Here is a 25,921-nt window from a genome sequence, read left to right on the forward strand (position 1 = left end):
GCCATAGATAGGATGGGGGACATAGAGAGAGGGACACAGGGGCATGGCTAGGACAGGGGGCATAGAGAGGGGGACACAGGCGCATGGATAGGACGTGGGACCATAGATAGGACGGGGGACATAGAGAGGGGGACACAGGGGCATGGTTAGGACGGGGGACATAGAGAGGGGCACACAGGAGCATGGATAGGACGGGGGACATAGAGAGGGGCACACAGGAGCATGGATAGGACGGGGGGCCATAGAGAGGGGGACACAGGGGCATGGCTAGGACGGGGGGCACAGAGAGGGGGACACAGGGGCATGGATAGGACGGGGGACATAGAGAGGGGGACACAGGGGCATGGATAGGACGGGGGACATAGAGAGGGGGACACAGGGGCAAGGCTGGGGCAGTGGGAGGCAGACAGGAAGACACAGGATGAAGGGGTATTGATGAGCTGGAGGGAGGTAGACGGGGGCACTGATGGGGTAGAGAGGGAACATGGGCAGGGGGACGGGCTCAGAGAGCAGCAGAAGGTGGGTACAGGGGCATGGAGGGGGCGGAGAGCAGCAGACGGGGGGCACAGGGACGGTAGGGAGGGGACATGGACCAGGGGACACGGGCACGGAGGGCGGCCGGCGGGGGGGGCGGGGGGGGTGCTGACGGGACAGGGGCTGGGGGCGCGGACGGAGGACGGGGGGGGGTCACTCACTGAGCCAGGACTCCAGACTCTCCCCTTCCGCCTCCGCCATGTTGCCGGCCGGGCCCGAGACTCCGCCCCAGCCGCGCGAGAGCCGAGCCGGGCCGGGCTGGGGGAGGGGCGGCAGTTCTGTGGTGGAGAGGAGACTGCAGGGCGGGGGACTGGACCCCTCCCCGCTGTGGCCCCTCTAGTGCTGGGGCTGTTCACAGTGGGATTCCTGAGCCTCCTGCAGCAGGCTGGGGGCATCCTAACCCCCAAGAACAAATGGCTGGTAAAAGCCCCCCCAACTCCTCACCCCAGTGGGCCTGGGGCTCAGACATCCCCGGTCACTGTGTGCGCACAGCGCCCCAGGCTGAGCCGGGACTGTTCTGATTTACTCACAGTACCCGGAGCTCCCTCTACAATAGGCCCCAAAGCGTGGCAGAGATTTTGCCATGCCACTGCGTGTGCGCCCTTGCAGCGGAGCTGACCCCTGAACTGGGTGGCAGAGCGTTTGGCATGGGGAGCCGGCCCCAGAACTCAGGCCCCAGGGTCTAGTTTCACCTGGGTTCTCTTATCCACAACACTAGCCTAAAGGGACAGTACTCAGCTATGTCTGAAATGGAGCCCGGGGCCCCTTACGTGGCTTGCTTTTATTTATTTTGTCAACCTTAACTAGCAAACTGAGGCCCCTTCCTGAGAGGAAGATCCGCATCGGTGGACTTTGCCCCTGTATGGCTCCAGTTGCAGGATCAGAGCCTGAGTTGTTACCCAATTTTGGCTCAAAATCCAGTAGATGGAAACTCCATGCACATGGAAAATGCATATTTTGGACTTGAAATCTAAACTGTGTCGTGGTACAATGACAGTAATGTAAACAGTGATCATAAGACAGGCTTACACTTCATCCTACCAAGACATCACACAGGACTAAAAGCCCAGATACTGGCCCTTTGGGTGACATTTTCAAAAAGCCCAAGTGACTCATGGGACTTAGGCGCCTAAATCGTTTTTGAAAATGAGATTTAAGCTCCTACTTCACTTTGGTATTTTTTAAAATGTTACCCTTTGCTCCTTAATGTGCAGAGCTGGTGCTGAGATATCCTGAGTGCTCCAGTGTGTCTCCAGGGAGCACTATGCAGGGGGCAGGGCCCACGGAGATGATTGCAGTGTCAATGCTTAGCCTATTCATTGCTCTGCATCCCCTTGCTGACAACAAAGTAACTACATGACCCCGGGACGGGGGACGGAGATCCTCCGCCCGAGTGGGGGGAAGAGGGAGCTGCAGCTGGAGCCCAGCCATCCTGGGTGGGGGTGGAACTCAGGCTTCAGCCCTGGGTCCCAGCAAGTCTAATGCTGGCCCTCCTGGCCACCCCATTAAAATGGGGTCCCGACCCACTTTGAGGTCGTGACCCATAGTTTGAGAACTGCTGCCAGAGGCTGCCTGAGATCAGCTGTCAGTATTTGAAAGCTGTGAAGAGGGAGAACCAGAGTCACCATGCCTGATTCTGATTGCACGCTGGTGTAAATCAGGATGCACACACTCCACCCAAGTCAATGGAGTTGCATTGGAGTCAAACTGCTGTGAGAGGAGAATGAGGCCCACATTTCACTCCGCTGCAATACACATGGCGGGGGGAGGGGGAGTGACAGAGTGGGGAAAACAATATCCTGCTGCAACAGGAAAGCGGCCTGCCCCTAGTCAGCAGGCAGGCGCGCCCCGACCTGCTCTGCACACGCAAGTGGCAACCAGGCGGGCGAGAGATAGGAACGCAGGCTGCGGCCGGGGCAGCCTGACGGGGTCCTGGAGCCCGGATGCAAGATGGCGGCTCCCATGGCAGGGCGGCTTGCGGCGCTGGGCCGTCGGCTGGCCGCTCCCGCGCGGGCCTGGCTGCCCGGGTAAGGTGCTGGCGGCGGAGGCGGGGGGCTCTTGGGCAGAGTCACGCGCTGATGGAGGAGAGTTGCTGCCGGGGCAGGTGGTCAGGGAGCCCCCCCCCCCCCCCCTCCCGCCTGGGCCCTGTTCTCGGGGCGGGGACAGGCCGCTCTCCCCCTCCCCGAGCTTCGGCCCCGCTGCCGGGGGAAGAGTGGGCAGCGCGACTGGCCCCCCCGCCCTGAACCAGGGGAGGAGAATGGGACATTCAGGGGCGCTGGAACAATTTGTATAGTGGGGATGTGCAGCCACTGAACCAAACTAAACCCTGTATATCCGAGTACCCCAAACTGTGGGGTGCGCTCCTCTTGGGGGATGCAGAGGAACGTGGGGGGGGCGTGGCTGGGGCCTAGGCCAGCCCCCATGGGGGTCAGGGAGGGAGTGCCACCCAGCTCTGCTCCTGGCCTTATGCCCTTTCCTGTCCCAGGGCCCCCGGCTGTGGCCCCAGCCTCGGCCCCCTTACTCCCATCTGTGTCACCCCTGGAGCTGTGACACAGGGGTGGGGCACAGACTGGGGTAAGGGGGGGTGACCCTGAAAAGTTTGGGGACCACTGCTGTATATCATAGAAACCACTTTAAGCCAGTATGTGTAAGGCCAGCCTCGCACCCTGGGATCCTTTGTGGGGGAAAGATTCATTCTAGTGATGCTTAGTAAGGCAATGGCGCTTCCTATCTTCAAAGCTTTGTGCATGCACTAGCCGCTCCTTGCAGCACCCTGGGGAGGATGGCAAGTGAGTGTGTTCTGGTGGTGCTGCCCCACTGCAGTGTAAGTGCCACTGTAGATTTTGGTCTCTTGAGTTGCCAAGTGTCACTCATTATGGATTATTTTAAAATCCTTTTTAGAGCATCCAGGGAGGATTTTGCTGGGTGTTTCAAGAAAATGCTTGAAATCTCACTTATTGACATTGACCTAGCTTTGCCTGTTACTCCAGTGGAGTGATTTTTCTCAACGTTTGCTCTGCTTTCAAAGTCTTTCTGCTCTTCGTCTGTGCTGCCTCTCAGGCCTGGAACCAATCTCTCCTCTCCTCATTCAAATCCTTTCTTGGAACTTGCTTCTCTTTTAAAGCCCTTCCATTGCTATTCCACCAGTGAAAGATGTGGGCCGGTATAAGAGCGGCTCAGATGTATCGTTGTCCCTATACTGCTAACAGCTTTAAAAAAAAGTTTCACTGTTAATGTGGCAGGGGCGTGTGCTTTTGGAGCAGGAAGATCTAAGTTCTAGCCCTACTGTTGCTATGACGTTCTGAGCAGTCACGTTAGGCTGCACAATGACAACCAGGAAGTCCTAGATATTTGTTTCTTTTGTGAAAAATGGTGCTCCCAAAAACATGTTTATTTCCCACTCCCTCTTGTGGATAGCATTCCCCTTACCATACCCTGTGGTCTGTTCTTTCACTATGTTTTTGGTCTGACTTTAGTCTCCCATCCTGCAACTGGTTTTATACAGGTGGAAATTTGCACCCATGCAGATCCAGTTGCAGGATTGGGACCTTTGATTTCAAAGGGTAACCAGGATCTTTGCTCCTGAGGATAGGTACCTTGTCTCTGTATTTGTCTGTAAAGCACTGTGCCCTCTTGTGTACCTCTATTAATAAAGTGGCAGACAACTGCAGGATAATTGTGATCAAAGCAATATTGCTGAACTGGAGACTCCAATTTGAATGTTAAAGCTCAGGACTGCCACTTCTGTTTTCTTCCTTGAACTTCAGTTGTATTTTTTGCTATTGCTATTCTTGTATGTACTTTTAATTACTATAATAATGTTTGCAAGTGTACCCCACTTTAAATAATGAGCCGGATCCCATTTCCATTGAAGTTAAAAGGGACCAGGATTGGGACCAGAATTTTAAATTGCTCCTAGAATTGAACCCTTTTGCATTTATTATTGTGTGGATTGTATCCTGGATACATTATTAATGTTACATTATTTGGAGAGGCTTTGGTGGTAGGATCCAGAGGTAACCGTATTCTTCCCCTATCCCTCCAAAAAAAACCCATAGTTCCCTGTTAACAGTAACTAAAGGGAAAGCAGCACCCTATTTAGGACCCCAGAACAAAGTACATCTATATAACTTTTACAAAGGAGCTGTTTATAAGAAATGCTCCCTCCCCCCCCCATCTGTCAAAAGTATTAAAATAACATTACTCTTTGACCAAGATTTGTTTGTATTGATACCAGTGAGAGGTGATGGCACTTGGAACCTCACAGTTTCAGGCCTTTAACTTTTTTCAGACTTTAGGGCTTGTGGGATTAGCATCCCTAGTGCTTGCAGAGAAAGTGGTTGGCAGCCTCTCAGGAGTTTTCTGTATATCCTCAGGGGGAGGGGGAGAGAGGGCACCATTGCTGTTTGGGAGTAGCTCAGGTGAGTGGTTGGCAGAGAGGGAGAGACGGCATGCTGCTATCCAGGCACTATATTCTTATTGGTTTTATATTAATTATTAACTTTAACATTCAGCAGCTTACGGGTGACCAGAAGTTCATTATTTGCCGTGTGGGAATTTTTAGACCCTATTGATATTGCAGTCTCTTTCAGGAAGGGACTCTATTACAGTGTGTTTGTACAGCACCCAGCACAATGGGCCCTGATCCTGACTGGGGCCCCAGAGCAGTACTAGAATACAAATCATGCTAATAAAGGTGGAAGGGTGCATATCCCCAGTACCAGTCTCTTTCCCTATCTGTTCTGGGACTTGTTCCATAACACTGGAGATGGACTTGGTGAGCCAGACTGAGGAATGCTGTATACAGCGATGTCAATTTACAGACCCCTTCATCCCTTCTTACTCTTTGCAGGTTGACCCAGGTGAGATGGAGCCGGTATGGCCCCAGTTACCTCGAACCAGAAGTGAACAAGGAGGTGAACCGCAAACCCCTGGAGGAGCTGTCCGAGGAGGAGAAAACACAACGGGAGCTCAAGGCCCTCCAGCCCATAAAAGCTACAGCTTCTAATGTCACCAGCTCTGTGTTCAGTGACCCTACAATCAGGTCAGAAAGCACAGTCTCCTTTGTTACAACACCAGCTGTCTCCCAAGGATCAAGGACAGTTTATCCTGCTCCCACTGAAGTCACTGGGAGTTTTGCCATTGACTTCAATGGGAGCAGGACTGAGTTCGTTGCTCAGAAGGGCTGAGCAGCCACAACCCCGGTGGACGGCTAGAGGTCAGCTCCTAACAGGATCATGTCCACAGAATTCTCTTCCCCTCTCCAGAATGAGGGCGGCAGATGAGTTGGATGCAGAGGTTTGTTAGTGAACTCTCTCTACCTGGATAGGGATTTGCTGTTTAAATTTGAATAAATAGCTCTTATTATGAAACAATGTAATGGATGGAGTAATTGAGGGTTCTGCTTCTGAGCCCACTACTGCTGAGAAGTAAAGCCATTGCAGTGCCCTCCCCCCCATGCCTTTGTCTACCGGGCTGCCCATTGCCTTCCTGTTACTCTGTGTAATCCAGGGGTCAGCAACCTTTGGCCCGCGGCCCGCCAGGGTAAGCACCCTGGCAGGCCAGGCCGGTTTGTTTACCTGCCATGTCTGCAGGTTCGGCCGATTGCGGCTCCCACTGGCCGCGGTTCGCCGCTCCAGGCCAATGGGGACTGCGTGAAGCTGCGTGGGCCAAGATATGTGCTGGCCGCTGCTTCCTGCCGCCCCCATTGGCCTGGAGCGGCGAACTGCGGCCAGTGGGAGCTGTGATCGGCCGAACCTGTCGATGCGGCAGGTAAACAAACCAGCCCCGCCCGCCAGGGTGCTTACCCCAGCAGGCCGCGTGCCAAAGATTGCCGATCCTTGGTGTAATCCCTTTATTTGGGTTAATCTCTTCCCAGGAGGAAGATCCGTTGAATAATAGTGGTTAAAGATGAGCACAGCCACCCAAATCCTAGCAGGGATAGGATTTAATCACAGGAACAACACAATTAGGGACCTCTGGTGATGGAACCAAAGTTCCAATTATATCATGTTTGGTTTTGTGCTTGCAGTAAATTCACCAACATGATGATGAAGGGAGGAAACAAAGTGCTGGCCAGATCCATCGTTACACAGGTGAGGGGACTGGAATCTCTCGTGTTTAAATATTACATGCCAAAAAAATGCATTAAAATAACCTTATTAAGCTTGCCAAGGGAATCACTCAGAAGTTATGAAATGCCAGAAGTAAGGTTGCCTGTGCAGAGTTTGTCCCCTCTGCAATCAAATCAGGTCGCTTTCTCCATGCTGCCTGGGCCAAGTAGGAGGGTCATTGAGAATACAGGAGAGACAGGCTCCCTGCTTTCAGTTCCAATGCCCAGCACTGGCACAGACCGCAGCAGCACAGAGCTGCAATTGCAGTGAAAGTCTTACTCAGCCTTGGGATGGAGCATGCCTAGTGCACATGGAATATAGCTGCTAAGCTCTCGCTAGTATCTACTGAGCATGTGCAAACTGCAGTTTTCTTCAGTGGTTTATAAACTGGCCACATTTGGGTGAATTTTCACAGGGATGGCAAAAGGCACATCCCTGACACACAGACCACCCACCTTCCAAATTTGAAGTCCCTGTTCCAAAGCAAGGGAGCACTAGAGCTTAAAGAAAAGGTTGCAATAATTTTTTAACATGTACAAAATGTTTTTTCCCTAGCCTCATTTTCGGAACTGTTCTGGATAAAATTTTCCCCCAAAAATTCATGCCAAGGCAGACACCCAGCATGGAAAATGTCAGCCCAAAGAGTTGAAATTTGGCCGAGTTATAAGCAACTGAAAATAGTGGTTTTATGAGAAGTGTTGGGCAACACTAATAACAGGTGGATACTTCCTTTCTATAATATTAATACTTAGCACTCTTTATCTGAGGATCGTTAGTCTCTTCACAAAGAAGGGGGGTATCATTATCCAGATTTTACAGGTGGTAGCTGTGATACAGAAAAGTCTAGTGACTTGCCTAAAATCAAAGAAGACAACTGTGGCAAAGCCAGGCATCAGAACCAGGTCTCCTGCCTCTCAGGGCATCCCTGACTGTTCACTGAACCAGGCTGCCTCCCTTTGGGCATTAGTTGATGTGGAGCTGAAGTCTAGAAGACTTCTAATTTCTTCAGTACAGACCTGCCCCAACTTAATGGGCTTCAGGATTCCTGATTTAGGGGGCATCCACTAGTGCTGTAAAGGATAGTGTGTGTTGCACGGTCAGTATGTGTTGGATGATGGGTATAAGTTGACCAGAAAAGTGGTGACTGCAGCATAGTAGTATGATATGTAAACTGGTGTAACTGATACGCTGAGGAGGTGGAAGTGCATCTTGGGAAAATCTCATAGGCAGTTGTAAGGTGAGAGTGGGGTCAGTATTGCTTTATCTCTTCTCTGCTTCCCCCCATTTGTTGGTGATCACTGCTACACTTCACACCTACCAATGGGCTATAAGAGGGAAAACCAGTGAGGACTGGACTCCAGCAGAGGAATATGTCTGAGTGTGGAAATCTGGGGTAAGGAGGTGAGGACTGAGTAAAACCTGTAGTTGCTCAAGAGCACCCCCCTACTGGCCTACTTAAGGTGTAGTAGGGTGGAATCCTCCATGGCCCAGATTTCTCAAACGAAGGGGAGAGTGTGTCTGAAATTGTCTTGATTCTAACTTCACTCTGGAGTGGAGTAAATCCTGTAGGGAAGGCAACTGTACACTGAGGAGCATGGGCATGTTTCCTTGTGTTTGTATTTAGACCCTAGAAGTCATTAAGAGGAAGCAGATTGAGAAATACCATCAAGCCTCTGAGGAGGAGAGGGACAGCATTGAATGCAACCCTTACATCATCTTCCATCAGGCACTGAAAAACTGCCAGCCCGTCATTGGGCTCTGCAACGTCCAAAAAGGAGGCAAAACCTACCAGGTAAACAGAAAAGGGATCTGAAGGCCAGCCTAGGCTAGAAAGAATTGGACAGGGGGAAAACTACCAGTGTCTTTCCCACCTCTCCCAAAACCTGTTTGCATTTCCCTTGGAAGTACCATTTATTATCATCTGTATTATAATGGCAGGGGTCTGTAAGTGCGGAGTGCTGTACTTACCCATAATTAGAGAGAGTTCCTGCCCCAAATCACTTGCAATCTGAATGGATAAAGTGTGGGAGGGGAAACTGAGGTACAGGGAGGTGAAGTGACTTGTCCAAGGTGACACAACCTATCAGTAGCAGAGCCAAGAAACCCCCCCCCCCAGGTCTCTGGAATCTCAATCTGATGTCTTATGGCTAGACCATGCTGCCTGTGTGTAGAACCAGCAGAGCAGTTCAGCCCCTGCAGAAGGCAGGTTAGCACATAGAAAAGGTTCATATAGAGACCTTTGGTTTATTTAAAGCCTTGACAAAGGCTGTCTCTTCAGCTCTCCTAATTAGGTAAATGCACCTAGATAACTCATGGGATTGTTAATTAAATATGGAGTGCTTCACCAACCTCCTATGCAGCCAATAAATTACTGCCCTCTGCTGGTTGATCAGAGACCTGCGGGAAATAGCTTAGTCAAGTTCCCATAGACAAGAGTCTACATCCCAAAAACCAGTCTGTAAGTGGCAGTGTCTGCAATGAGGCCAAGAACCAAATGGAACATCCCTCTAGTCCCAACAGGTGGCTACCGCTCTTGGGCAGGTTTGAGGCTGCCAACGTGGGAAATCTTGCACTGCTGTGCCTGATCTGTGGATTGATAGAGGCAGACAGTTTGCTGCTGCTGCTGGAGTTGGCGTGGAAGGTTTCACCAATGCTAAACTCACTCATGCTTGGCTAGAGTTAATTTCTTCCCACCCCCTCAGCACCAATCACTTTTTAATCACCTGGGAGTGTTAAACAATTGAAAAAAGTTATTTCAGTATATGGTCCTATTGTGGGGTAAGGCATTTTAACCGTGCTACTGCTTGAATGTCTGCTAGGTCCCAAGCCCTCTGAAGGACAATCGGAAACGCTTCCTCGCCATGAAGTGGTTAATTACTGAGTGCAGGGAACATAAGCATCATCGGACATTCATGCCTGAAAAACTATCCCAGGAACTGCTGCAGGCCTTCAACAATGAGGGCCCTGTGATCAAGAGAAAGCATGACATGCACAAGATGGCCGAGGCTAACCGGGCATATGCCCATTATCGCTGGTGGTAGGGGACCCCCTGAGAGCAAGAGAGACCTTGCCTTATGACAAGAACATTTCCTCACACCCCTATACTTGTGGAGCCCAGACCTGTGAAGAAGCAGCCTCTGTCTACTTTCTGCAGAGATGATGTATAGGGGAGGTTGCCTGCCAGCTTCTGTTAACTGCTTCTAGGCTGGGTCCTTAAGCAGAGAAAAATCAAGATGAAAAATGCATCCACAAAAGCTTCATTCCCTTAGATGTTTTTCTGAGCAACACTATAAAATATCCTCTTTCCTCCACCTACCTGCTTTCTGAGGGCAGGGGAGGGGATGTCTTCAAGTCAGTCTACTAACATGATAAACAAGTTTTTGCTCGTTAGCATCCAAGCTGGAATGTATTCTACATTGTGAATGTTCTTTGTGTGTGTCAATGCCAGAGACAGAAAAGCACCTAGTTTGAATTTTAGATTGTTGCAATACTGTCTGTTAGCAGAATCATTGTTTGACTGAGCACATGTGATCTGGATGTTAATGAGAAAATAAAAATGGAACCTCTCTATCATCCTCAGACTGACTGTCACCACATCCTAGTGCTGGCTGTCTGCCTTAGGGTTTTGTACTGATGCCCATCACTCTACCAGAGCAGCGGTATTTCTCAGTCCTCTAGTGGGTCAGCTAAAGGAAGGGTTATTCTCTAGGAGATGCCTTCCCACCTACACTCGGCTAGACAGAGTTGAAATCCTTCTCTTGTCCTGTAAAAGAGCTGCTAGCACTTCTGTACCTGTTGTGCTTTGCTGGAAAGCACAGAGCACTTTTGCTCACTGCAAAGAAAAAGACTGATAGTTTGAGGAGGATGGGGAAGAATTCAATACCACAAACCTTGGCCTCTGTTTTGATTTAAAAATCTAAATTCCGTGCTCACAAGCAACTCTGCCACCCTGTACCAGAGGAAAACTAACCCATGGCAATCTTACAGAAGAGATCTTCGTGTCCTGTTTGTAGCTACCTCCATAGTAGCCCAACACCCTAGAAATGTTACAAAGCAAGAGCTCTGTGGAGAGAGAAAACATGGTGTTCATTAGTGGAAAACTTTTATTAGAAAAAACCTCAATAGAACATTTTTGTCCTTTGCTTGTCCCTTTTGTCAACAGAAATGTACAATATTGAAATTCATTAAATTTTTTTTTTTTTTTGAAAAAATTCCATAGTGGTTACTATATAAAACTCATAAAAACAGTTTCTAGCTACATGTGCTCAAGGAAATTGCTGCTATGATGTACACTAGCTGGCTTCTCCTTTCTCCAGAAGCAGGTGTTACTTCTGCTGTCCATAGGCACCCAGCCTGCCAGAGGGCAGGGTTGGGAGAAATAACAACTGATTGCCCATGTAAAGGGCTCAATCATTCTCCCATTGATTTCACAGGGAGCAAGATGAGACTCATCCTGGAGGACTGTTTTTAAAGCTTGGTTTGTGTGTTATGGGCACGGATTCCATGTGGCAGTAAGCAGCAAAGAGGGCAGTTTTCCAAATAAGCTGCGAAAGCTTTTCCTTCCACTTGTCTCAACTCTGTTGGTGGCTGACGAAGTTGGCACATAAGAGCTGATCTCAGTATAAACCATTGGCTGTGCTTTCCTGACTGCTACTGTAAAATGCTGTTTTGAGCTGGAAGCTGTGGATACAGTTAATCAACAGTTTGAGAGGCATTAATTAACCTGAACCATAGATAAAGAGAATGGAAGCTCTGGCTAGGTTAAAACTGCCCTTGCCCCCCAATCAAACTGTCCCCCGTTGCAGTCCAGCAAAGACACAGTACGAAGGGTCTATTGGGAGTAAACAATATAAATCCTATTTAGAAAAAGCATTAGAAAAATGTTAACTTAAAAATATCTGAAACATATTTGTGTGACGTTTGCTCGTGAAAGTGCCAGGGTGAAACTTTGAGCCTCTGAGTGAGTTAGTTCTGGCTATGGAAGGTTTAATCTGTGACTTCACTGTAATAGTATTTTTGAGCCGCATCTGTCATCTTCCAGTCTGCAGCCCGGAACTCTATGATCTCCAGCAACAGGAGCTGAGAGAGTGAGCTGAGCCCCTCCTCCAGGAGAAAACCATCTCGGAGAAGGGAGAAGAGCTCATCCATTGGCTGGGAGTTCATCTTCTCCAGCTGTTCACCAATGCGGTGCAACTGCAGCACCAGGCAGTCCACCTTAAAAGAGGAAAGGGAAAAAGCCACCTTAAGATGGTGTGGGGGCCGATGGTGTTTCTAAATAGAGCTCCTGCCCCATCACCTCTAAATTAATCCAGGCTGGTTCTCCCCACCTTGTTCCCCTGTATTTCTTTCTACTACATCCACTTTCCTTAGGAAACTGTTAGTTGCCATCAATCTCTGGTAGTGGCTAGGAACCTGGATGTTGATAGCTGCTCGGAGGGGGCTCTCTGGGAAGGAGGGGTGTCCATGAGATCCCACAGCTTCACACATGAAATTGCTGAAGAAACATGCTGGCAGCAATTCACACCATTAGACCTGCATCAATTTATGTTGAGGCTCCCAGCAAGTGGCAAAAGCTGGATCAACATGTCCATAGAGCGCCTTCAATGGGTGCAGTATAAACACCTGAACAGACAGAACTGTCTGAACCATGCTCTGTTTCCAGGGTGACTTGGATTCTTTTGACCATATGCTGGTTGCTCTCACATAAACTAACAAGGAACAGCAGCACCTGCGCTACGAGCAGGAGGCTCGTAGGGCTGAGTGCTTGAAGGGTATGTTGTGGTAGGATGCCAATGACTTATGAACTTTATAACAGCCCTTGGGTTGTTTCAGTGCCTTTGGCATTCAGAGGCTCTGATCACTGCACAGCTACATCAGCCACGGTCAGATCTGGAGCGTGAACTAAAACTGTTTGGAATGGGGGAAGAATGGAACTGTGGTTGCAACATAAGTATGGATGCACCAGCACCTCCATAATTCCTCCATTCGGGGCTGCGGGGAACTTCCCATCTTACAAGCCTCCCTTGTTCCCTGCCCCCACTCCACTTACAATAGGTACGAGGGAAAATAAGTTCTGTTCAGCTCTGTGCCTCCCTTTTGGTTCCAGACATTGGTTCAAACCATTCTCAGCAGCCCTTACAGGACAGTATTTTTGCCAGTCACTTGGCTGTACAAACTCTCCTTGCATGTTAGCATCTCACCAGCGCTCACCTCCTCCTCCTTCTTCAGGCTATCAGGTTGCGCCAGTCGGAACAGGCATTCATAAACTGGGTTCACCAGCGCCATCATGGGCATGTTGTTCACCTGTTAATGGGCCAGATGCACATATCAGCTCATGGGTAGAGGAGGCAGAGTTTTATTTTTAAAGAATTGTTCCCTCACTGTTCTCAAATGGGAGGGGAACTGCTCCCCTGGAAACGAGTTATGGTGGCACTCTGGCTCAGGCTCCTGTTGGCAGGATTTGCCTAAGAGACCATATAGAAACATCTCCCTTGGTCAGAGGACCAGGGATCTTTGCATGGGGCAATGGTACCAACAGAGATGGGAAAGTGATGCAAAAATATACATTTTCCAGAAATATTTGATTATATTTTAAAATTAATTAGCTACACCCATGCTTTCCCCCCACATTTCAACTGTGTTCACAATCCTTTCGCCTTCACTGCCTGCCAGCATCTGAACCCATGAGTTCTACGAGCGCAAAGCTCCCAGAAAGCTAATTTCAGTATGCATGCTGAGAGGGCTTTAGCACTCGTCGTCAGGGAACAGGAAAGAATACCATGCAATTTCCCCAACCAATCGCAATTAAGCAATGGGACTTGAATTTAGTACACTCGAGATCAGTCGGAGCAAAGACTCCAAAAAGTGTGTGCCAAACGACCAATAAAGGCATGTGCACCAGTTCCAGGAGCTGTGAGGGATGCTACATTTGTTCAAGGTTTGTTTGTTAAGAATTATTTGCTCAGCTCTACATACCGACAACTCTTCCCTCATCCCCTACTTTATTGATAAGGGGAACAGCAAGCAATGGCCTTCAATATGCAGAGGGGAACATAACAAGTAGTGAAGAGCCTGAACGGTAATGTTTGAATGCAGATCCCCAGCCCACACAAAGTGTAAGGGGTTCAGAACCAAGATTTTTGGGTTTAGCCACAAAATTCAGAATTCGCTCCAAGTTCCAAACCCCTGCCCCTAACTCAGGAGGGGTTTGGTTCAGTTCCTCTTTAGGCACAAGGCAGCAGATAGGGATGTCCTCTGCATAGGCACCTTACCCTCAGGTAGTCAAAGATGTTACAGATGAAGGTGACGTAACAGATCCATGCCTGGGGCGAGCGGGCTCGCAGCTCTTCCCGGTCCTTATACTCCTGCTGCAGTCGGTTAAGCAGACTCCGTCGGAAAATGCTCTGGCCCACCTGCTTGCTCTCTGCCTAGGACCCCAGAACAGCGAGGAAAGGGGAGGACAACAATGTGGGTACCCACATTACTAGGGTCTTTACATAACATTCATCATCAGACTCCCATTGTTGCACAATGAAAGATGATTGGTGGGAGTCTAACTGCATGTGGAGTTGAGGCTACTGTCATGGCCTGCACATCCCTTTCCATTCTCTTCCTCTATTTCAATGCTTCGCTGGAGCTAGAGAATCTCCTCCCAGCATGCAGAATTCCTCAGGCCAGCCTCACTCCTGATCTTATGGGAAGAAACCATTTCAATATGCTGGATAAGTTCCTCTGCCATGAAGGCCACTGCCCCAAGACTAGGGAACCTCTTCCAGTTCAGCCTGAGAAACTGTACTCACACACATGGGGGCAGGTTTGGATTTCTGCATATCTCTGGCAGATGGGGCAAGCGGTGGAAATATTGGTAGCCTCTGTTAAAACGTTTACAAAGACAGAGAGGAGCTGGTCTGGTGGTCAGAACGCAGGACTGGGAGAAAGGAGGTGCTGGGTTGTATTCCCTGCATGACCTTTTGCAAGTCTTTCCTTCTGTGTGCCTGAATTTCCCCTTTCTTTGAAAAGGGGATGATACTCCTCTAGAGGGTGGCATTGGAAGGCTCGGTAGTGCTAGTAAAGTGCTTTGCAGATTAAAAGTTCTCTGTAAATGCTGTAGGACTGAGGCAGGCCCAGCTGAGACGCCAGGATACCCACTAGCACTAGCTGTGATCCGGAAGGGCAGGCTGTGTGACTCACTAAGGATTTGTTGTCAGCATGCTGACATCTTCTCACCTGGATGATGGTGTAGCAGATGCGCCCAGCCTCCTTACTGAACACACAGTCTTTGAGGGACTGGTCCACGATGATATTAGCCACTTTCTCCAGATCCACACTGCTGGGGTCTGCAGGGAAAGAGATGATACCGTGAGTGCCGCACACTCACTTCCCAACACTGCACAGATTCCCCACTTCACACCCTCCCTGCTCGTGCTTCAGAACACCAGGAAAGCAGCTAAGGTGGGAGTGTGTTGTGCTACCATGCTGCAAGAACTCAGGCTCACTCCCAGGCTGGCAGGGACCAGAGGCAGCTATCTCATCTGCTGTAGCCCCCCTACAGACTGCATCAGGGATGGCATCTTCAGAGGGTACTTAGCCCTTTTTGACAGAGACAGTCATCACAAGGGGAGGGGAAGAGGATAAGAGTGAGAGTAGGGGGCTAGTTTAAACTTGAGCTGAATGGGCAACTTTTCATTGTGCTTTGAATATAGATGCTATAGCTGAGAAGCAGGGCTGGCTTTTCCCTATGAGGCCGCCAACCCCAACCCCTCCTACCTGGGCTTTTCCTTAAGAGACCAAACTTCCAGAAAGTAAAAAAATTGCTGAAAAAAAGACAAATGAATATGGCAGTGTCTGTTAAGTGTGTGGCGGTGTCTGTTAAGCCCCTGATGAGAGGAGAATGCTGGTAACAGGCTGAGGAGTGACCGGAGCAAGGGTACAAGAGTCAGGACATTTGCACTTTATTCCTGCTTCTGCCACCAACTATCTGTGAGACCTTGGGCAAGTCACTTACCCTCTCCGTGCCTAAATTTCCACACCTGAAAATCAGGCAATGATTCTATACTGCTCTAATTCACAGGGGGCTGCAAGGGTTAACTAGTTAATGCCTATAAAACCCCTGGAAGACACAATGGAACTTCACAGTTGTCACTGTGCTACACCAGCAGGGCCAACTGAAACTACATGGTGACAATGGAGACAGAATTGAGATCCTTCTGCTCAAAAGCAGAAGCCCTAGCCACTTGAGCTACAGGAGAATTTGTTAGTGGCATAGGGCCTAAAACACAAAAGACCAGTTCTAATTCCACCCAGTTGGGAGCAGTAGTATGTATATACACAAACACATTCTACAGTTATTGTAGGCAGAGCTCTCAGCGTTGCCTATAGTTAAGGTTGCCCTACACCAGTGGTATCCAACGTTTTTACGCCCCAAATCACTTTTTGAATTTAAGGGCAACCCACGATCTGCCCCACTGCTTCCCCAAGGCCCCAACCCTTCCCCAAAGCCCCGCTCTGCTTACTCCACCCCCCCCCACCCTCACTCACTTTCACCGGGCTAGGGTAGGGGTTCAGGAGGGGGGGCAGGCTCTGGCCTGGGGCCAAGGGGTTCGCAGTGTGGGAGGGGGCTCTGGGCTGAGCCTGGGGCAGGAGTGCGGGGGGGGGGGTTGAGAGGTGCAAGCTCTGGGAGGGAGTTTGGGTGCAGGAGGGGGCTCTGGGCTGGGGCAGAGTGTTGGGGTGCAGGAGGGGGTACAGGGTGCTGGCTCTGTGAGGGGGTCAGGGCTGCAGCAGAGGGTTGGGGTGCAGGAGGGGCTATGGGGTGCTTGCTCAGAGAGGGCTCAGGGCTGGGGTGCAGGAGGGGTTTTTTCGGTTCTGGCTCTGGGTGGGGCCTCAAGTCTGGGGCTAGGGGTTTAGGAGGGGGTTCAGGGTGCAGAAGGGGGCATGGGGTACTGGCTCCAGGAGGGGCTCAGGAGTGGGGGTTGTGGTGTGGCCTTCCGCCAGGCAGCACTTACCTCTGGCGGCTCCCGATCTGTGGTGTAGCATGGCTGCCGCTAAGGCAGGCTCCCTGCCTACCCTGGCCCCATGCTGCCCCCAGAAGGGGCCCACGTGCCCCTGCAGCCCCTGGGGACGGGGACGTGGCTCTGCGTGCTGCCCCTCTCTGCAAGCACCGCCCCCGCAGCTCCCATTGGCCATAGCTCCCCGTTCCCAGCCAATGGGAGCTTCAGGGGCAGCGCTTGCAGGCAGGAGCAGCGCGTGGAGGGAGACCCCTGCCCCCCCCCTCGGGGACGCGCTGGCCATTTCCGGGAGCGGCGTGGGGCCGGGGCAGGCAGGGAGCCTGCCTTAGTGGCAGCCCTGCTGCACCACCGGAGATCGTGATCGACCAGTTGGTGACCACTGCACTACACTTTCCATTATAAGACCTAGTTTTCAGCTGCTAACTTTGCCAAACTCAAGATGTTTGGCATGACATTTTCTATATTGGATGCCTGCCTCAGGCTGACGTTTTTGAAATATTTCAGCTAAAATGGTTCAGCTGTTTCTAAGAATGAAATTAGGGGAAAACATGTTTACTCATGTTAAAAAATGTCCTACAACTGTTTAGTTGAGATGCTGTAGTGCAGGGTCTCCATGCTTTGAGGCGCAGACTCACACATTTGGCAAGGGAGGTGGCCCTGGTGCTGGGGAGTAACATGCCACCCAAATTTGGCCAAATTATAAACTCCAAAAAAACCCTGAGTTTACACATGTTCCATTTGTACACAGTCCCACATGACATTCTCATAAGCAAACGAGGGAAACATGGTCTAGCTTAAAATTATTATAAAATGGATGCAAAATTGGTAGAAGGACCGTAGCCAAAGAGTAGTTATCAATGGTTTGCTGTCAACTGTGGGGATGTAACACTGCAGGGGTCAGTCCAGGGTCCAGTACTATTCAATATTTTAATTAATGACTTGGATAATGGAGTGGAGAGTATGCTTATAAGTTAAAATTTGTGGATAACACCAAAATGGGTGGGGTTGCTAGAACTTCGGAAGACAGGATTAGAATTCAGAATGATCTTGAAAAATTAGAAATTGGTTCTGAAATCAACCAGATGAAATTCACTAAAGACAAGAGCAAATCAAATGCACAACTACAACATGGGGAATAACTAGCTAGGCAAGAATACTGCAGAAAAGGACTTGGGGGTTATAGCGGATCACAAATTGAATAAGAGTCAACAATGTGATGCAGCTGCAAAAAAGGCTAATATTCTGGGCTGTATTAACAACCGTATCATATGTTGGACGTGGGAAGCAACTGTCTTGCTCTACTTGGCACTGGTGAGGCCTTAGCTGCAGTGCTGTGTCCAGTTCTGGTTTCCACACGTTAAGAAAGATGTGGACAAACTGGAGAAAGTCCAGAGAACAGCTACAAAAATGGTAGAAGGTTTAGAAAACCGACCTCTGAGGAAAGGTTAAAAAAAAATAGGCTTGTTTAGTTTTGAGAAAAGAAGACTAATGGAAGACCTGCTAACAGACTTCAAATATGTAAAGGGCTGCTACAAAGAGAACTGTGATCAATTGTTCTCCATGTCCAGTGAAGACAGGACAAGAAGTAATGGGCTTAATCTGCAGCAAAGGAGATTTAGGTTAGCTGTTAGGAATTACTTTCTAACTATAAGGATAGTTAAGTGGAATCTAGGGGTGGATGTGGAATCCCCACCATTGGAGGTTTTTAAGAACAGGCTGGACAAACACCTATTGGGGATGGTCTAGGTTTACTTGGTCCAGCCTGAGCGCAGGGGGCTGGACTAGATGACCTCTCGAGGTTCTCCAAGTCCTACAGTTCTATGATTTTATGCTTATTAGAAACTTGTTAGAGACTGGTGGAGAAATTGTCTGCCAATTCTGGATGTACTGAGCATGCGTCAACCTAGGTCTGCAGGAGCTGGTCAGGACTTTCCTTGCAACTGCTTCTCCTGGCTGTCAGAGGCCACTGTGGTAGCAGGCACCAGAACTGAGAGCAGGGAGACACTCTCCCTTGTGCTCTCAATGCTCCCCCTGCTGGTGGGCCCAGGAGAAGGAGGAAGCTCCCTGACTGCAATGCAAAGGAGCAAGGAATGGGGTGGCAGGGGCGAAAAGGGAGATTGCAGGAGCAAGAGGTGGGAGAAGCAGAGGGGGAGCCATTGCCAGAGGCTGAGAGAAGTACAGAGGGCAGTGGAGGAAGGTGGGAGAATATATAGGCACAAAGGTGGAGGGGCAGAAGGCAAGGTAGGGGCATTGGATAGGAGCAAAGGGAAGTGGGGCAGGAGGAGGAGTGAGAGTGCAGAATGTTGATTATTTGCTGAGGGGGATGAGGAAGTAGGTAGGGATGACTCGGAGCACGGGGGAGACAGACAGCAGATGGGGGGACCGGGCAGGATCAGAGGTTGGGGTAGGAGTAGGGGGATAGTAGCAGGGTGGGAGAGCAGAATCTGGGATTGGGGGAGAATAGATAGAGAGATGGCCAGTGGATTGGAACAGAGACCGTTTGAGGGCACAGGAGCAGAAAGATTATAACCACTAGAGGACATGCCCTTCCAGAATCTGGAATTGAACTCAGACAACTGTGCCTTAAATCTCAGGGAGGAGGTGGCAGGGAGTAGAGATTGTGCGTTCCAGCACTAGCTCACCCATGGTGGGGAAAAGGCCTTGGGGGCCAAGCAGCAGCCTAGTGGCATTTCTGACATAGCTCTCCTATTCGGAGCCATCAGTGTTAACAAGACAAAATGGAATCTGGTTGTTCAGGCATGATCTGCCAGCCAGCCTGGGCATGGAAGCCATGCCATGGGGGCTGGAAAGACAGGTGCTTGCTGACCTTTGAGAGCAGTTTTCAGTAACTGCTGCGTCTCGGTATCGAACGACTGTATTTTATACTCTTCTTTGCCCGTGTCTCCCATGTCTGGCCTGCTCCGACAGCGCAGTTAGGGAAGTGGCTGTTAGTGGCAAACCCTGGAGAAGAGATCAAACACGGCTTAGTTAAGCAGGGAGATGGGCGAGGGTAAGTGTAGGTGTTTGTGTTGCCATTTGGGGAAACGCTGGAGCACTGTATGGTTTAACCAATTCACTAATGTAAAGAGCACTCAGTTATTTTGGGGTTGTAAGATTTTTCCAAACTCCAACCCCCAATCCTGCGAAACCATCATTATTATTTTTTAATAATCCCTGCCCTCTGCCACACTTTAACAAGGGGTCTTTGGCCAGTTGGCTCTCTTTGGTAGCCCATATATTTTCTGATATAATAACCCATTTAAACTGTTGATCTGCAGCTTCAGAAACAAACAGCCCATCCAGAGGCAACAAAAACACGTATTTTAAAGGGAGAAACAGCCTGAGCCTGTCACAGGGAAATGCACACAAGAGCACGGCATGGGTCTGTTGATTCATTTGCTCGCATGTGGCTTTGAACCTACAATTCAGCTGATTTTGCTCAAAGACACAGGGAAGATTCAAAACATACGGATGATCATCCAGTCCACCTCCCCCCTGCACTGTCAGTTAATAGCAGAGCTGCTTTCACACAGTGCCATTCCAAACTCATTGCCTTCAGAGGGGCTGTGCCAGAGATGAATCTTGCTCAGAGTGGCAAACAGAGATAGCGAGCAAATTCTACAGCCAACAACATTATTAAGTCTCTAGTCTCCTTTAGAGCTCACATTATTCTCCCTTGTACGAAATGATCTTAGAAACTCCTGGGTTTTCCTCTGCCTAGTTATTTTGGGGGAGTCGTCATTTCACATACGCACCCAGTCTTACCTAATATGAGACCAGCCACTGGTCGGTGCGGCACCAAACGTTTGCTGCAGGGCTGCAGTGGCCTGTGTCACAAACACTGGGAGGGCAAATGTCCAAGTGGAGCATTCAATGGGTTTTGCCAGCTCATCAGAATTCCACAGTCACTGTGCAAACAGCCTAGGAAGCAGCTATCAGGGATTAGCGAGATGAAGGCCATTGTCCTTAGAGGGACAAGGCACATATCTAAGTTGCTGTGATCATATAATACCTGCAATACTTCTTTGGCACTGCTCTGGGAGGCGGGGGGACCACACCCTTCTGTAAACCTGCAGCTGCCACCTACTCTCTCCCTGTTTCCCGTAAGATGTCTGAGATGGAATCTTTTCTAATGCACCACACAACATGTTACCTGGCTTGGAGCAGTCAGATCTATAAAATTAGAGGGTTGCACATACTGCTTAGGTAGGTCAAGCTGAACACCCAGCTGGGCCCTCACCCCCATCTGGGCAGCACCCCCCCTATAAGAGGGGGTTGCCAGAATTAAGAGGGTATAGCCCTGCAACCCAAAAGCAGCCTGCAACAGGCTGCTGTAAGTTAGAGCAACCCGTAAATGCTCTAACTTAGACAAGGGCCATTTTGGTTCCTGGAGCTGCCCAGAATCTGGAGAGTGCAGAGGTGGGGTAAAGCCACCTTTGCTCCCCGCACGGCTGCACCCGAAGCACAGCACAGAATCAGACCCAGTCATTGCAAGTTTCCTGTTTTCAAACACAGTAGAGACCTTCTAGCTCTCTCACAACTCTGTGCCTGACTATATTCTGGACAGCGGAACACACTCCTAGTCGAATATGTTGCCTGCCTAGAGACTTGGGTTTAGATATAGTTTATGCCCTCTAATGCATTTATAAGAAGATAGGAGCTTCCTTTTGATTTTACAGCAATGTTTAATTAGCAAACATTTTCTGGTTCTAAGTTACGGAAATTCACACAAGTTACAATCTCTTGCTCCCTGTCCACAAGGTGTGTCTCTTCCAGGTAAACTCCCCCTGGGTCTTATAACATGTACTTACTCAGAGCTCTGTGCGTATTCTCAATTAAATCATCTCCGTGCCAGAACTAGAGTAATATCATCAACAATAACTGAACTTCAGTATGCACATGATTGTGCTGTAGTTGCACCCTCAAAGAAGGATCTACAAACAGCCCTTAATTGCTTCTGTGAAGCTTACAAAAGCCTAGGACTAACTCCGAACATCAGCAAAGCAAAAAGTTCTACACCGGCCAGTCCCCGGTCAATCATCAGACCCAGCAAGGAAGATCTACATTGAAAAAGAAGAACTGGAAAATGTAGAATACTTTGCCTATCTTGGCAGCCATTTCTCACAGAGAGCAGAATGATGACTCACACAGAGCTCTGTGTGCAGTCTCCATTAAACTTCTCTTTCCTAATGAGGATGTGATGTCATTCCACTGCCTCAGGCAGAGCTTCATGAATGGTTGGCAGGGTAAGCGGTAGTTGTAGTCCACTTTCTGATTGCTGAGTCTGGGCTGGCATTTTGACACACCCTGCATGGTAACACTGTGCAGCACTTCCATCTTAGGCTGCAAGCTAGAGCGCTAGGAGGCTACAGGATCTGGTTCTCCCCTAGCCTTTTTCCCCTGAAGCATCACACCATTGCTAACACTGACAGAGCTCCCCACCAGTGGTCGCCTTAGTGTAAAGAGTGCATGGCTGCTGGCCTTTTTAACCACTGCATCAACTAACCCTGCTCAAAGCAAAGGCGGATGGCCAGATAGACACAGCACTGGCATTTTTACTATCGAATGATCCTACTGTGGCTAGCACTGGTGGAGCTGCACTGTGGCTAGCACGGGTGGGATGTTTGGGGAGAAAAGGCCCTGTGAAGACCAGCCATGAATGCTCAGCATAATAAACAACAAATCCCAGTTGTGTTCACTACTCCTGAGTCCCATCACTTCTCTGTTCCAAGGGACACCGCAGCATCAATGACTCTCAGTGCAATGAAGATCACAGAACAAAGAGGAGCAGGGAATGCAACACCCAAGTCTTTAAATAAGATTGGGCATCTTTCTAAAAACAAGATCGCCTAGCTCAGCCACAATATATGGCAGCAGTTGTCCAACTTTTTGACCTGAGCCCCTCTTTGAGTTACAATTTTTGGTTGCACTCCCTCAGATTTTCAGGGCGGGGGAAGGCGCATGCGATGGTCTCTTGGGGCAGAGCCATTGCTGGGCACCGAAGTGTTGACACTGACTCACAGGCTGGGTGGCCTGCTAAGGTGAGTCAGGGGGTGCAGGTGGTGCTCTCTCCTCAAGCCCCATCACCCACAGACAAAGCCTGAGCCACTTGGCATCACCACTCGCACCCCCGAACCCATGCCCCACAGTGTGAAAACCTCTGACATATGGGCTCTATGCAGGAACCAGTGGGTGGGGGTCTCTGGCCTCTGCGATGGAGGGGGTCAGACTAGATCAAGGGTTTTCAAACTGGGTGTCAGGACCGCTCAGGGGGTCACGAGGTCATTACATGGGGGGGTCACGAGCTGCCAACCTCCACCCCAAACCCCGCTTGCCTCCAGCATTTATAATGGTGTTAAATATATGAAAAAGTGTGTTTAATTTATTATGGGGGTCACACTCGGAGGCTTGCGATGTGAAAGGGATGGCCAGTAAAAAAGTTGGAGACCCACTGGACTAGATGATCATAATGGTCCCCTCTGGCCTTAAAATCTATGACTGCATTCAAGTATCTGCCACCTAGTCCCAATACCCCTCCCGCTTGTTAACGGCAGCATTTGGCAGCCAGTTCAGTAGTGGCCAGCTATGCAGCATGACTCCAGTTCCTTGCACAATGCAGATGGGCAAGAACAGAATACAGGGGCTGGGGCAGACACATAATTTGTGGATACGAAGAATGGAGCTTCTATTGACTGACAACCAAACACCCCCATTGGCCTCTCAGGAATTTCAGGCCACACCATGAGACTTCACTTCTTTTATTAAATCCTCTAAAGACTCAGTCACGTTTCTCCTCTTGGTCCTCTCTCCCTGTCTCCCACCACAGACATCTGGGCCGGAGCACGGTTGCTGCTCATTCTCCATAAAGAAGAGGATGAGAGTGTTTCAGAGGATGTGGTGAGAGCACCCAGAAGTCAAGTGGGTTGGCTGGAGAGAAGGCTCAGCACTCTTACTAACTGGGCAAGCACTCAGCTTCGTCTGAGCCTGCTCAGGTTTCTGGGGAATAGGAGGGTCTCACCCCTCCAAATGGGGATGAGCTGCCAACTGAGTGCAGAGTGAAGCCACTTACCAGCCCCAGCATGTGGGATGCTGCCATGGCTAGAAGCACATCACTCTACACAATGCACCTTCATAGGTTTAATGCTGCCACAAGGAGGTGGGGGGATGAGCTCCAGGAATTACCCCTGCTGCCTACCTTCCACACCCAAACACTGAGCTTCCCAGGCCTGGATCAGAGATCCTCAGAAGCCCAGGAGAAAATAACTCAACCTAAGAAGATAACAAGTGATCCCACCAGTAAATGTTTCATCCGTCCCTGAAGATCCTTTACCCACCACAGAAGAGTCATTACATGGCTGCTGGGGAGGAGCAGGATAAAACACAGGACTTGGTACATATGAAACTGTCCCGAGCAACTCAGTTGGCTGCTGGTTCCTTGACATATTTTATAACACTGCTGTGGGAGCCCCACCTCCACTACTCCCAACTATATCCTGTCAGTCTGATACCAGCCTCCCCACATTAGAGCTCAGCAAAGGCTCCATACAAACAGTAAGAGTGAGCAACAGGACTGAAGTTCCCTCACTCAAGTGACTGACTATTAATACCTTCCCCAAATCTTGGGGCTCATCTCCTGACATGTGGGCAGGGAAAGCAGTAGGGCAGTATAACAGGGCTCTCCCAACATTAAAATCTCTGATTCCAACTAAAACCACTACAAAAGAGAGTAAGGATAGTCCCACTGCTTTGGATACTAGGCTGGGACGTGGGAGACCCTGGGTTCAAGTCCCTTCTCTACTACAGACTCCCTGTGTGAGCTCAGGCAAGTCACAGTCTCTCTGTGCCTCAGTTCCCCATCTGTAAACTGTCCTGCCTCATAGTGTTGAGGATAAAAACATTAAAATTGTAAGGTGTTTAGATACTTTGGTAATGAGAGCCATGAATACCCAAGATAGACCAGGGAGTCAAGATTTTCCTCTTGCCAGGACTAGGTTATCTATAATGTGTGTGGGTGTGGCTGGTGATAGTGGGGTTGAAGGTCCACCCTGAGGGGGGGGAGGGTTAAATACCCAGAACTTGCTGTGGGGTGGTTGATATACTTTACAACACAATTTTAGGGGCATGTCTCTCTATCCATTTACGTTTTAAGAAGGAACCCCATCACGATAGTACGTAAACAGCCACCTATATATTAATTTACAGCAGGGGAACACTTTCCCATTGTTTGTCAGCAGGAGGGGGGAAAGATCAGGATATCAATGTAAATTTCAAGCATAAAACAATTATGAAAGTGCCTGCCCTCTCACCTGTTTTTAGGAATTTATCTATCTAGGTTAGCTGGTTAAGAGAAAAGTGATTTTAGGCCTCAAAAACTACAGAAAAATTGCCTCAAATTATGGCCACCATTAAATTACAAACTCTCTCCCTGGATAAGGAAAAATAATAAACAAAAAAGTTACTGAAAAAGCCTAGAACGGGACCAAGGAATTAGGTGTTTGGTTTGCTTTAAAATCACGATAGCAGTCGAGAAAATAAGCAGAGAAATGTCCCGGCTTGAAAAATAATTGCTGCTCCACCCAAGAGAGGCAAAAGTTTGTTTCTGAAACTAACCAGAGCAGCCCAGCGCAGCCCAGCCCAGCCAGATTTGCAAATGTCACCAACCTGCTCCGGCTTTTCTCTTCGCTCTCCCGGAGAGTTTTCTTTTCAGGACTCGAGCGCTCGCATCTTTGGTGCCTTATTTGCATAGAGAAGAACCGCCCCTACCCCTAATTCTTCTTGCTTTCTGGTTCGGGTTTTTGGAGATAGATCAGGAAAAAACCTAGCGCCAAGAACAGCAGCAGCAGAAGCAGGAAAGGCAGGAGCTCAAGCATGGAATGCAAATGCAAGATGGGCATCCTTCTTGCACTCGCCCCTCCACCAGGAAAGCGCCCTGCGAGACCCCAGCTGGCAGGATCAGGCGGAAAATCCCAGCTGCTGCTCTTACTTTTCAGCTTCTTTGGGGTCAGTGATTGCCACCAGGCAGATTCTTTCCATTGCAAACCTGCGGGTTTCCTCTTAGGTCATTTCCTAGCAGCCGGAGCCAAGGGGAGGAGGGACTTGGGAGTGCTGAAACAGCAGCGCCACCGCCTGGAAGCACCAGGATTTACGCAACCTTCTGCATTCACCTATCCATCTCTTTCGTTGCATCCCCCTGCTCTTTTTCATCATCCTACGACTTGGGGGAGTGGGGTGGGAGTGGGGGTTACAGTGTGCGCGTTTCCCTCTGACTCA

General features: G+C 49.5%; 3 protein-coding genes across 4 annotated transcripts in view; 1 reads left to right on the forward strand and 2 right to left on the reverse strand.

Moving 5' to 3' along the window:
• Window positions 1-740, reverse strand: part of GGA3 (golgi associated, gamma adaptin ear containing, ARF binding protein 3) — a 32,042-nt gene extending 31,302 nt beyond the window's left edge. The window contains exon 1 of the mRNA XM_024214128.3: window positions 696-740. Coding sequence (XP_024069896.2) covers window positions 696-735 — 40 coding nt within the window. The 5' untranslated portion in view covers window positions 736-740. The remainder of the gene's footprint in view (window positions 1-695) is intronic.
• A 1,681-nt stretch (window positions 741-2,421) lies between these two features.
• MRPS7 (mitochondrial ribosomal protein S7) lies at window positions 2,422-10,759 on the forward strand. The gene is made up of 5 exons (XM_024214117.3): window positions 2,422-2,561; window positions 5,387-5,578; window positions 6,566-6,629; window positions 8,272-8,439; window positions 9,467-10,759. The coding sequence occupies exons 1-5, from the start codon at window positions 2,485-2,487 to the stop codon at window positions 9,686-9,688; spliced, it is 723 nt and encodes a 240-aa protein (XP_024069885.2). The 5' UTR covers window positions 2,422-2,484; the 3' UTR covers window positions 9,689-10,759.
• Window positions 10,760-10,851: 92 nt separating this feature from the next.
• Window positions 10,852-25,714, reverse strand: MIF4GD (MIF4G domain containing). 2 transcript variants are annotated; one of them, XM_024214118.2, is made up of 6 exons: window positions 25,313-25,696; window positions 19,479-19,612; window positions 14,874-14,983; window positions 13,919-14,074; window positions 12,858-12,950; window positions 10,852-11,861 (listed from the first exon to the last, which is right to left on the reverse strand). In XM_024214118.2, exons 2-6 carry the CDS (start codon window positions 19,558-19,560, stop codon window positions 11,634-11,636), a joined length of 669 nt encoding a protein of 222 aa, XP_024069886.1. In that variant the 5' UTR covers window positions 19,561-19,612; window positions 25,313-25,696; the 3' UTR covers window positions 10,852-11,633. The 2 variants fall into 2 exon arrangements, with proteins under 2 accessions (XP_024069886.1, XP_024069887.1); XM_024214119.2 differs by having other exon boundaries at window positions 11,634-11,861; window positions 25,635-25,714.
• Between the last annotated feature and the right edge of the window lie 207 nt (window positions 25,715-25,921).

The sequence above is a fragment of the Terrapene carolina genome, unplaced genomic scaffold, assembly GCF_002925995.2.
Source record: "Terrapene carolina triunguis isolate 2854851 unplaced genomic scaffold, T_m_triunguis-2.0 Scaffold192, whole genome shotgun sequence".
NCBI classification, from domain to species: domain Eukaryota; kingdom Metazoa; phylum Chordata; order Testudines; family Emydidae; genus Terrapene; species Terrapene triunguis.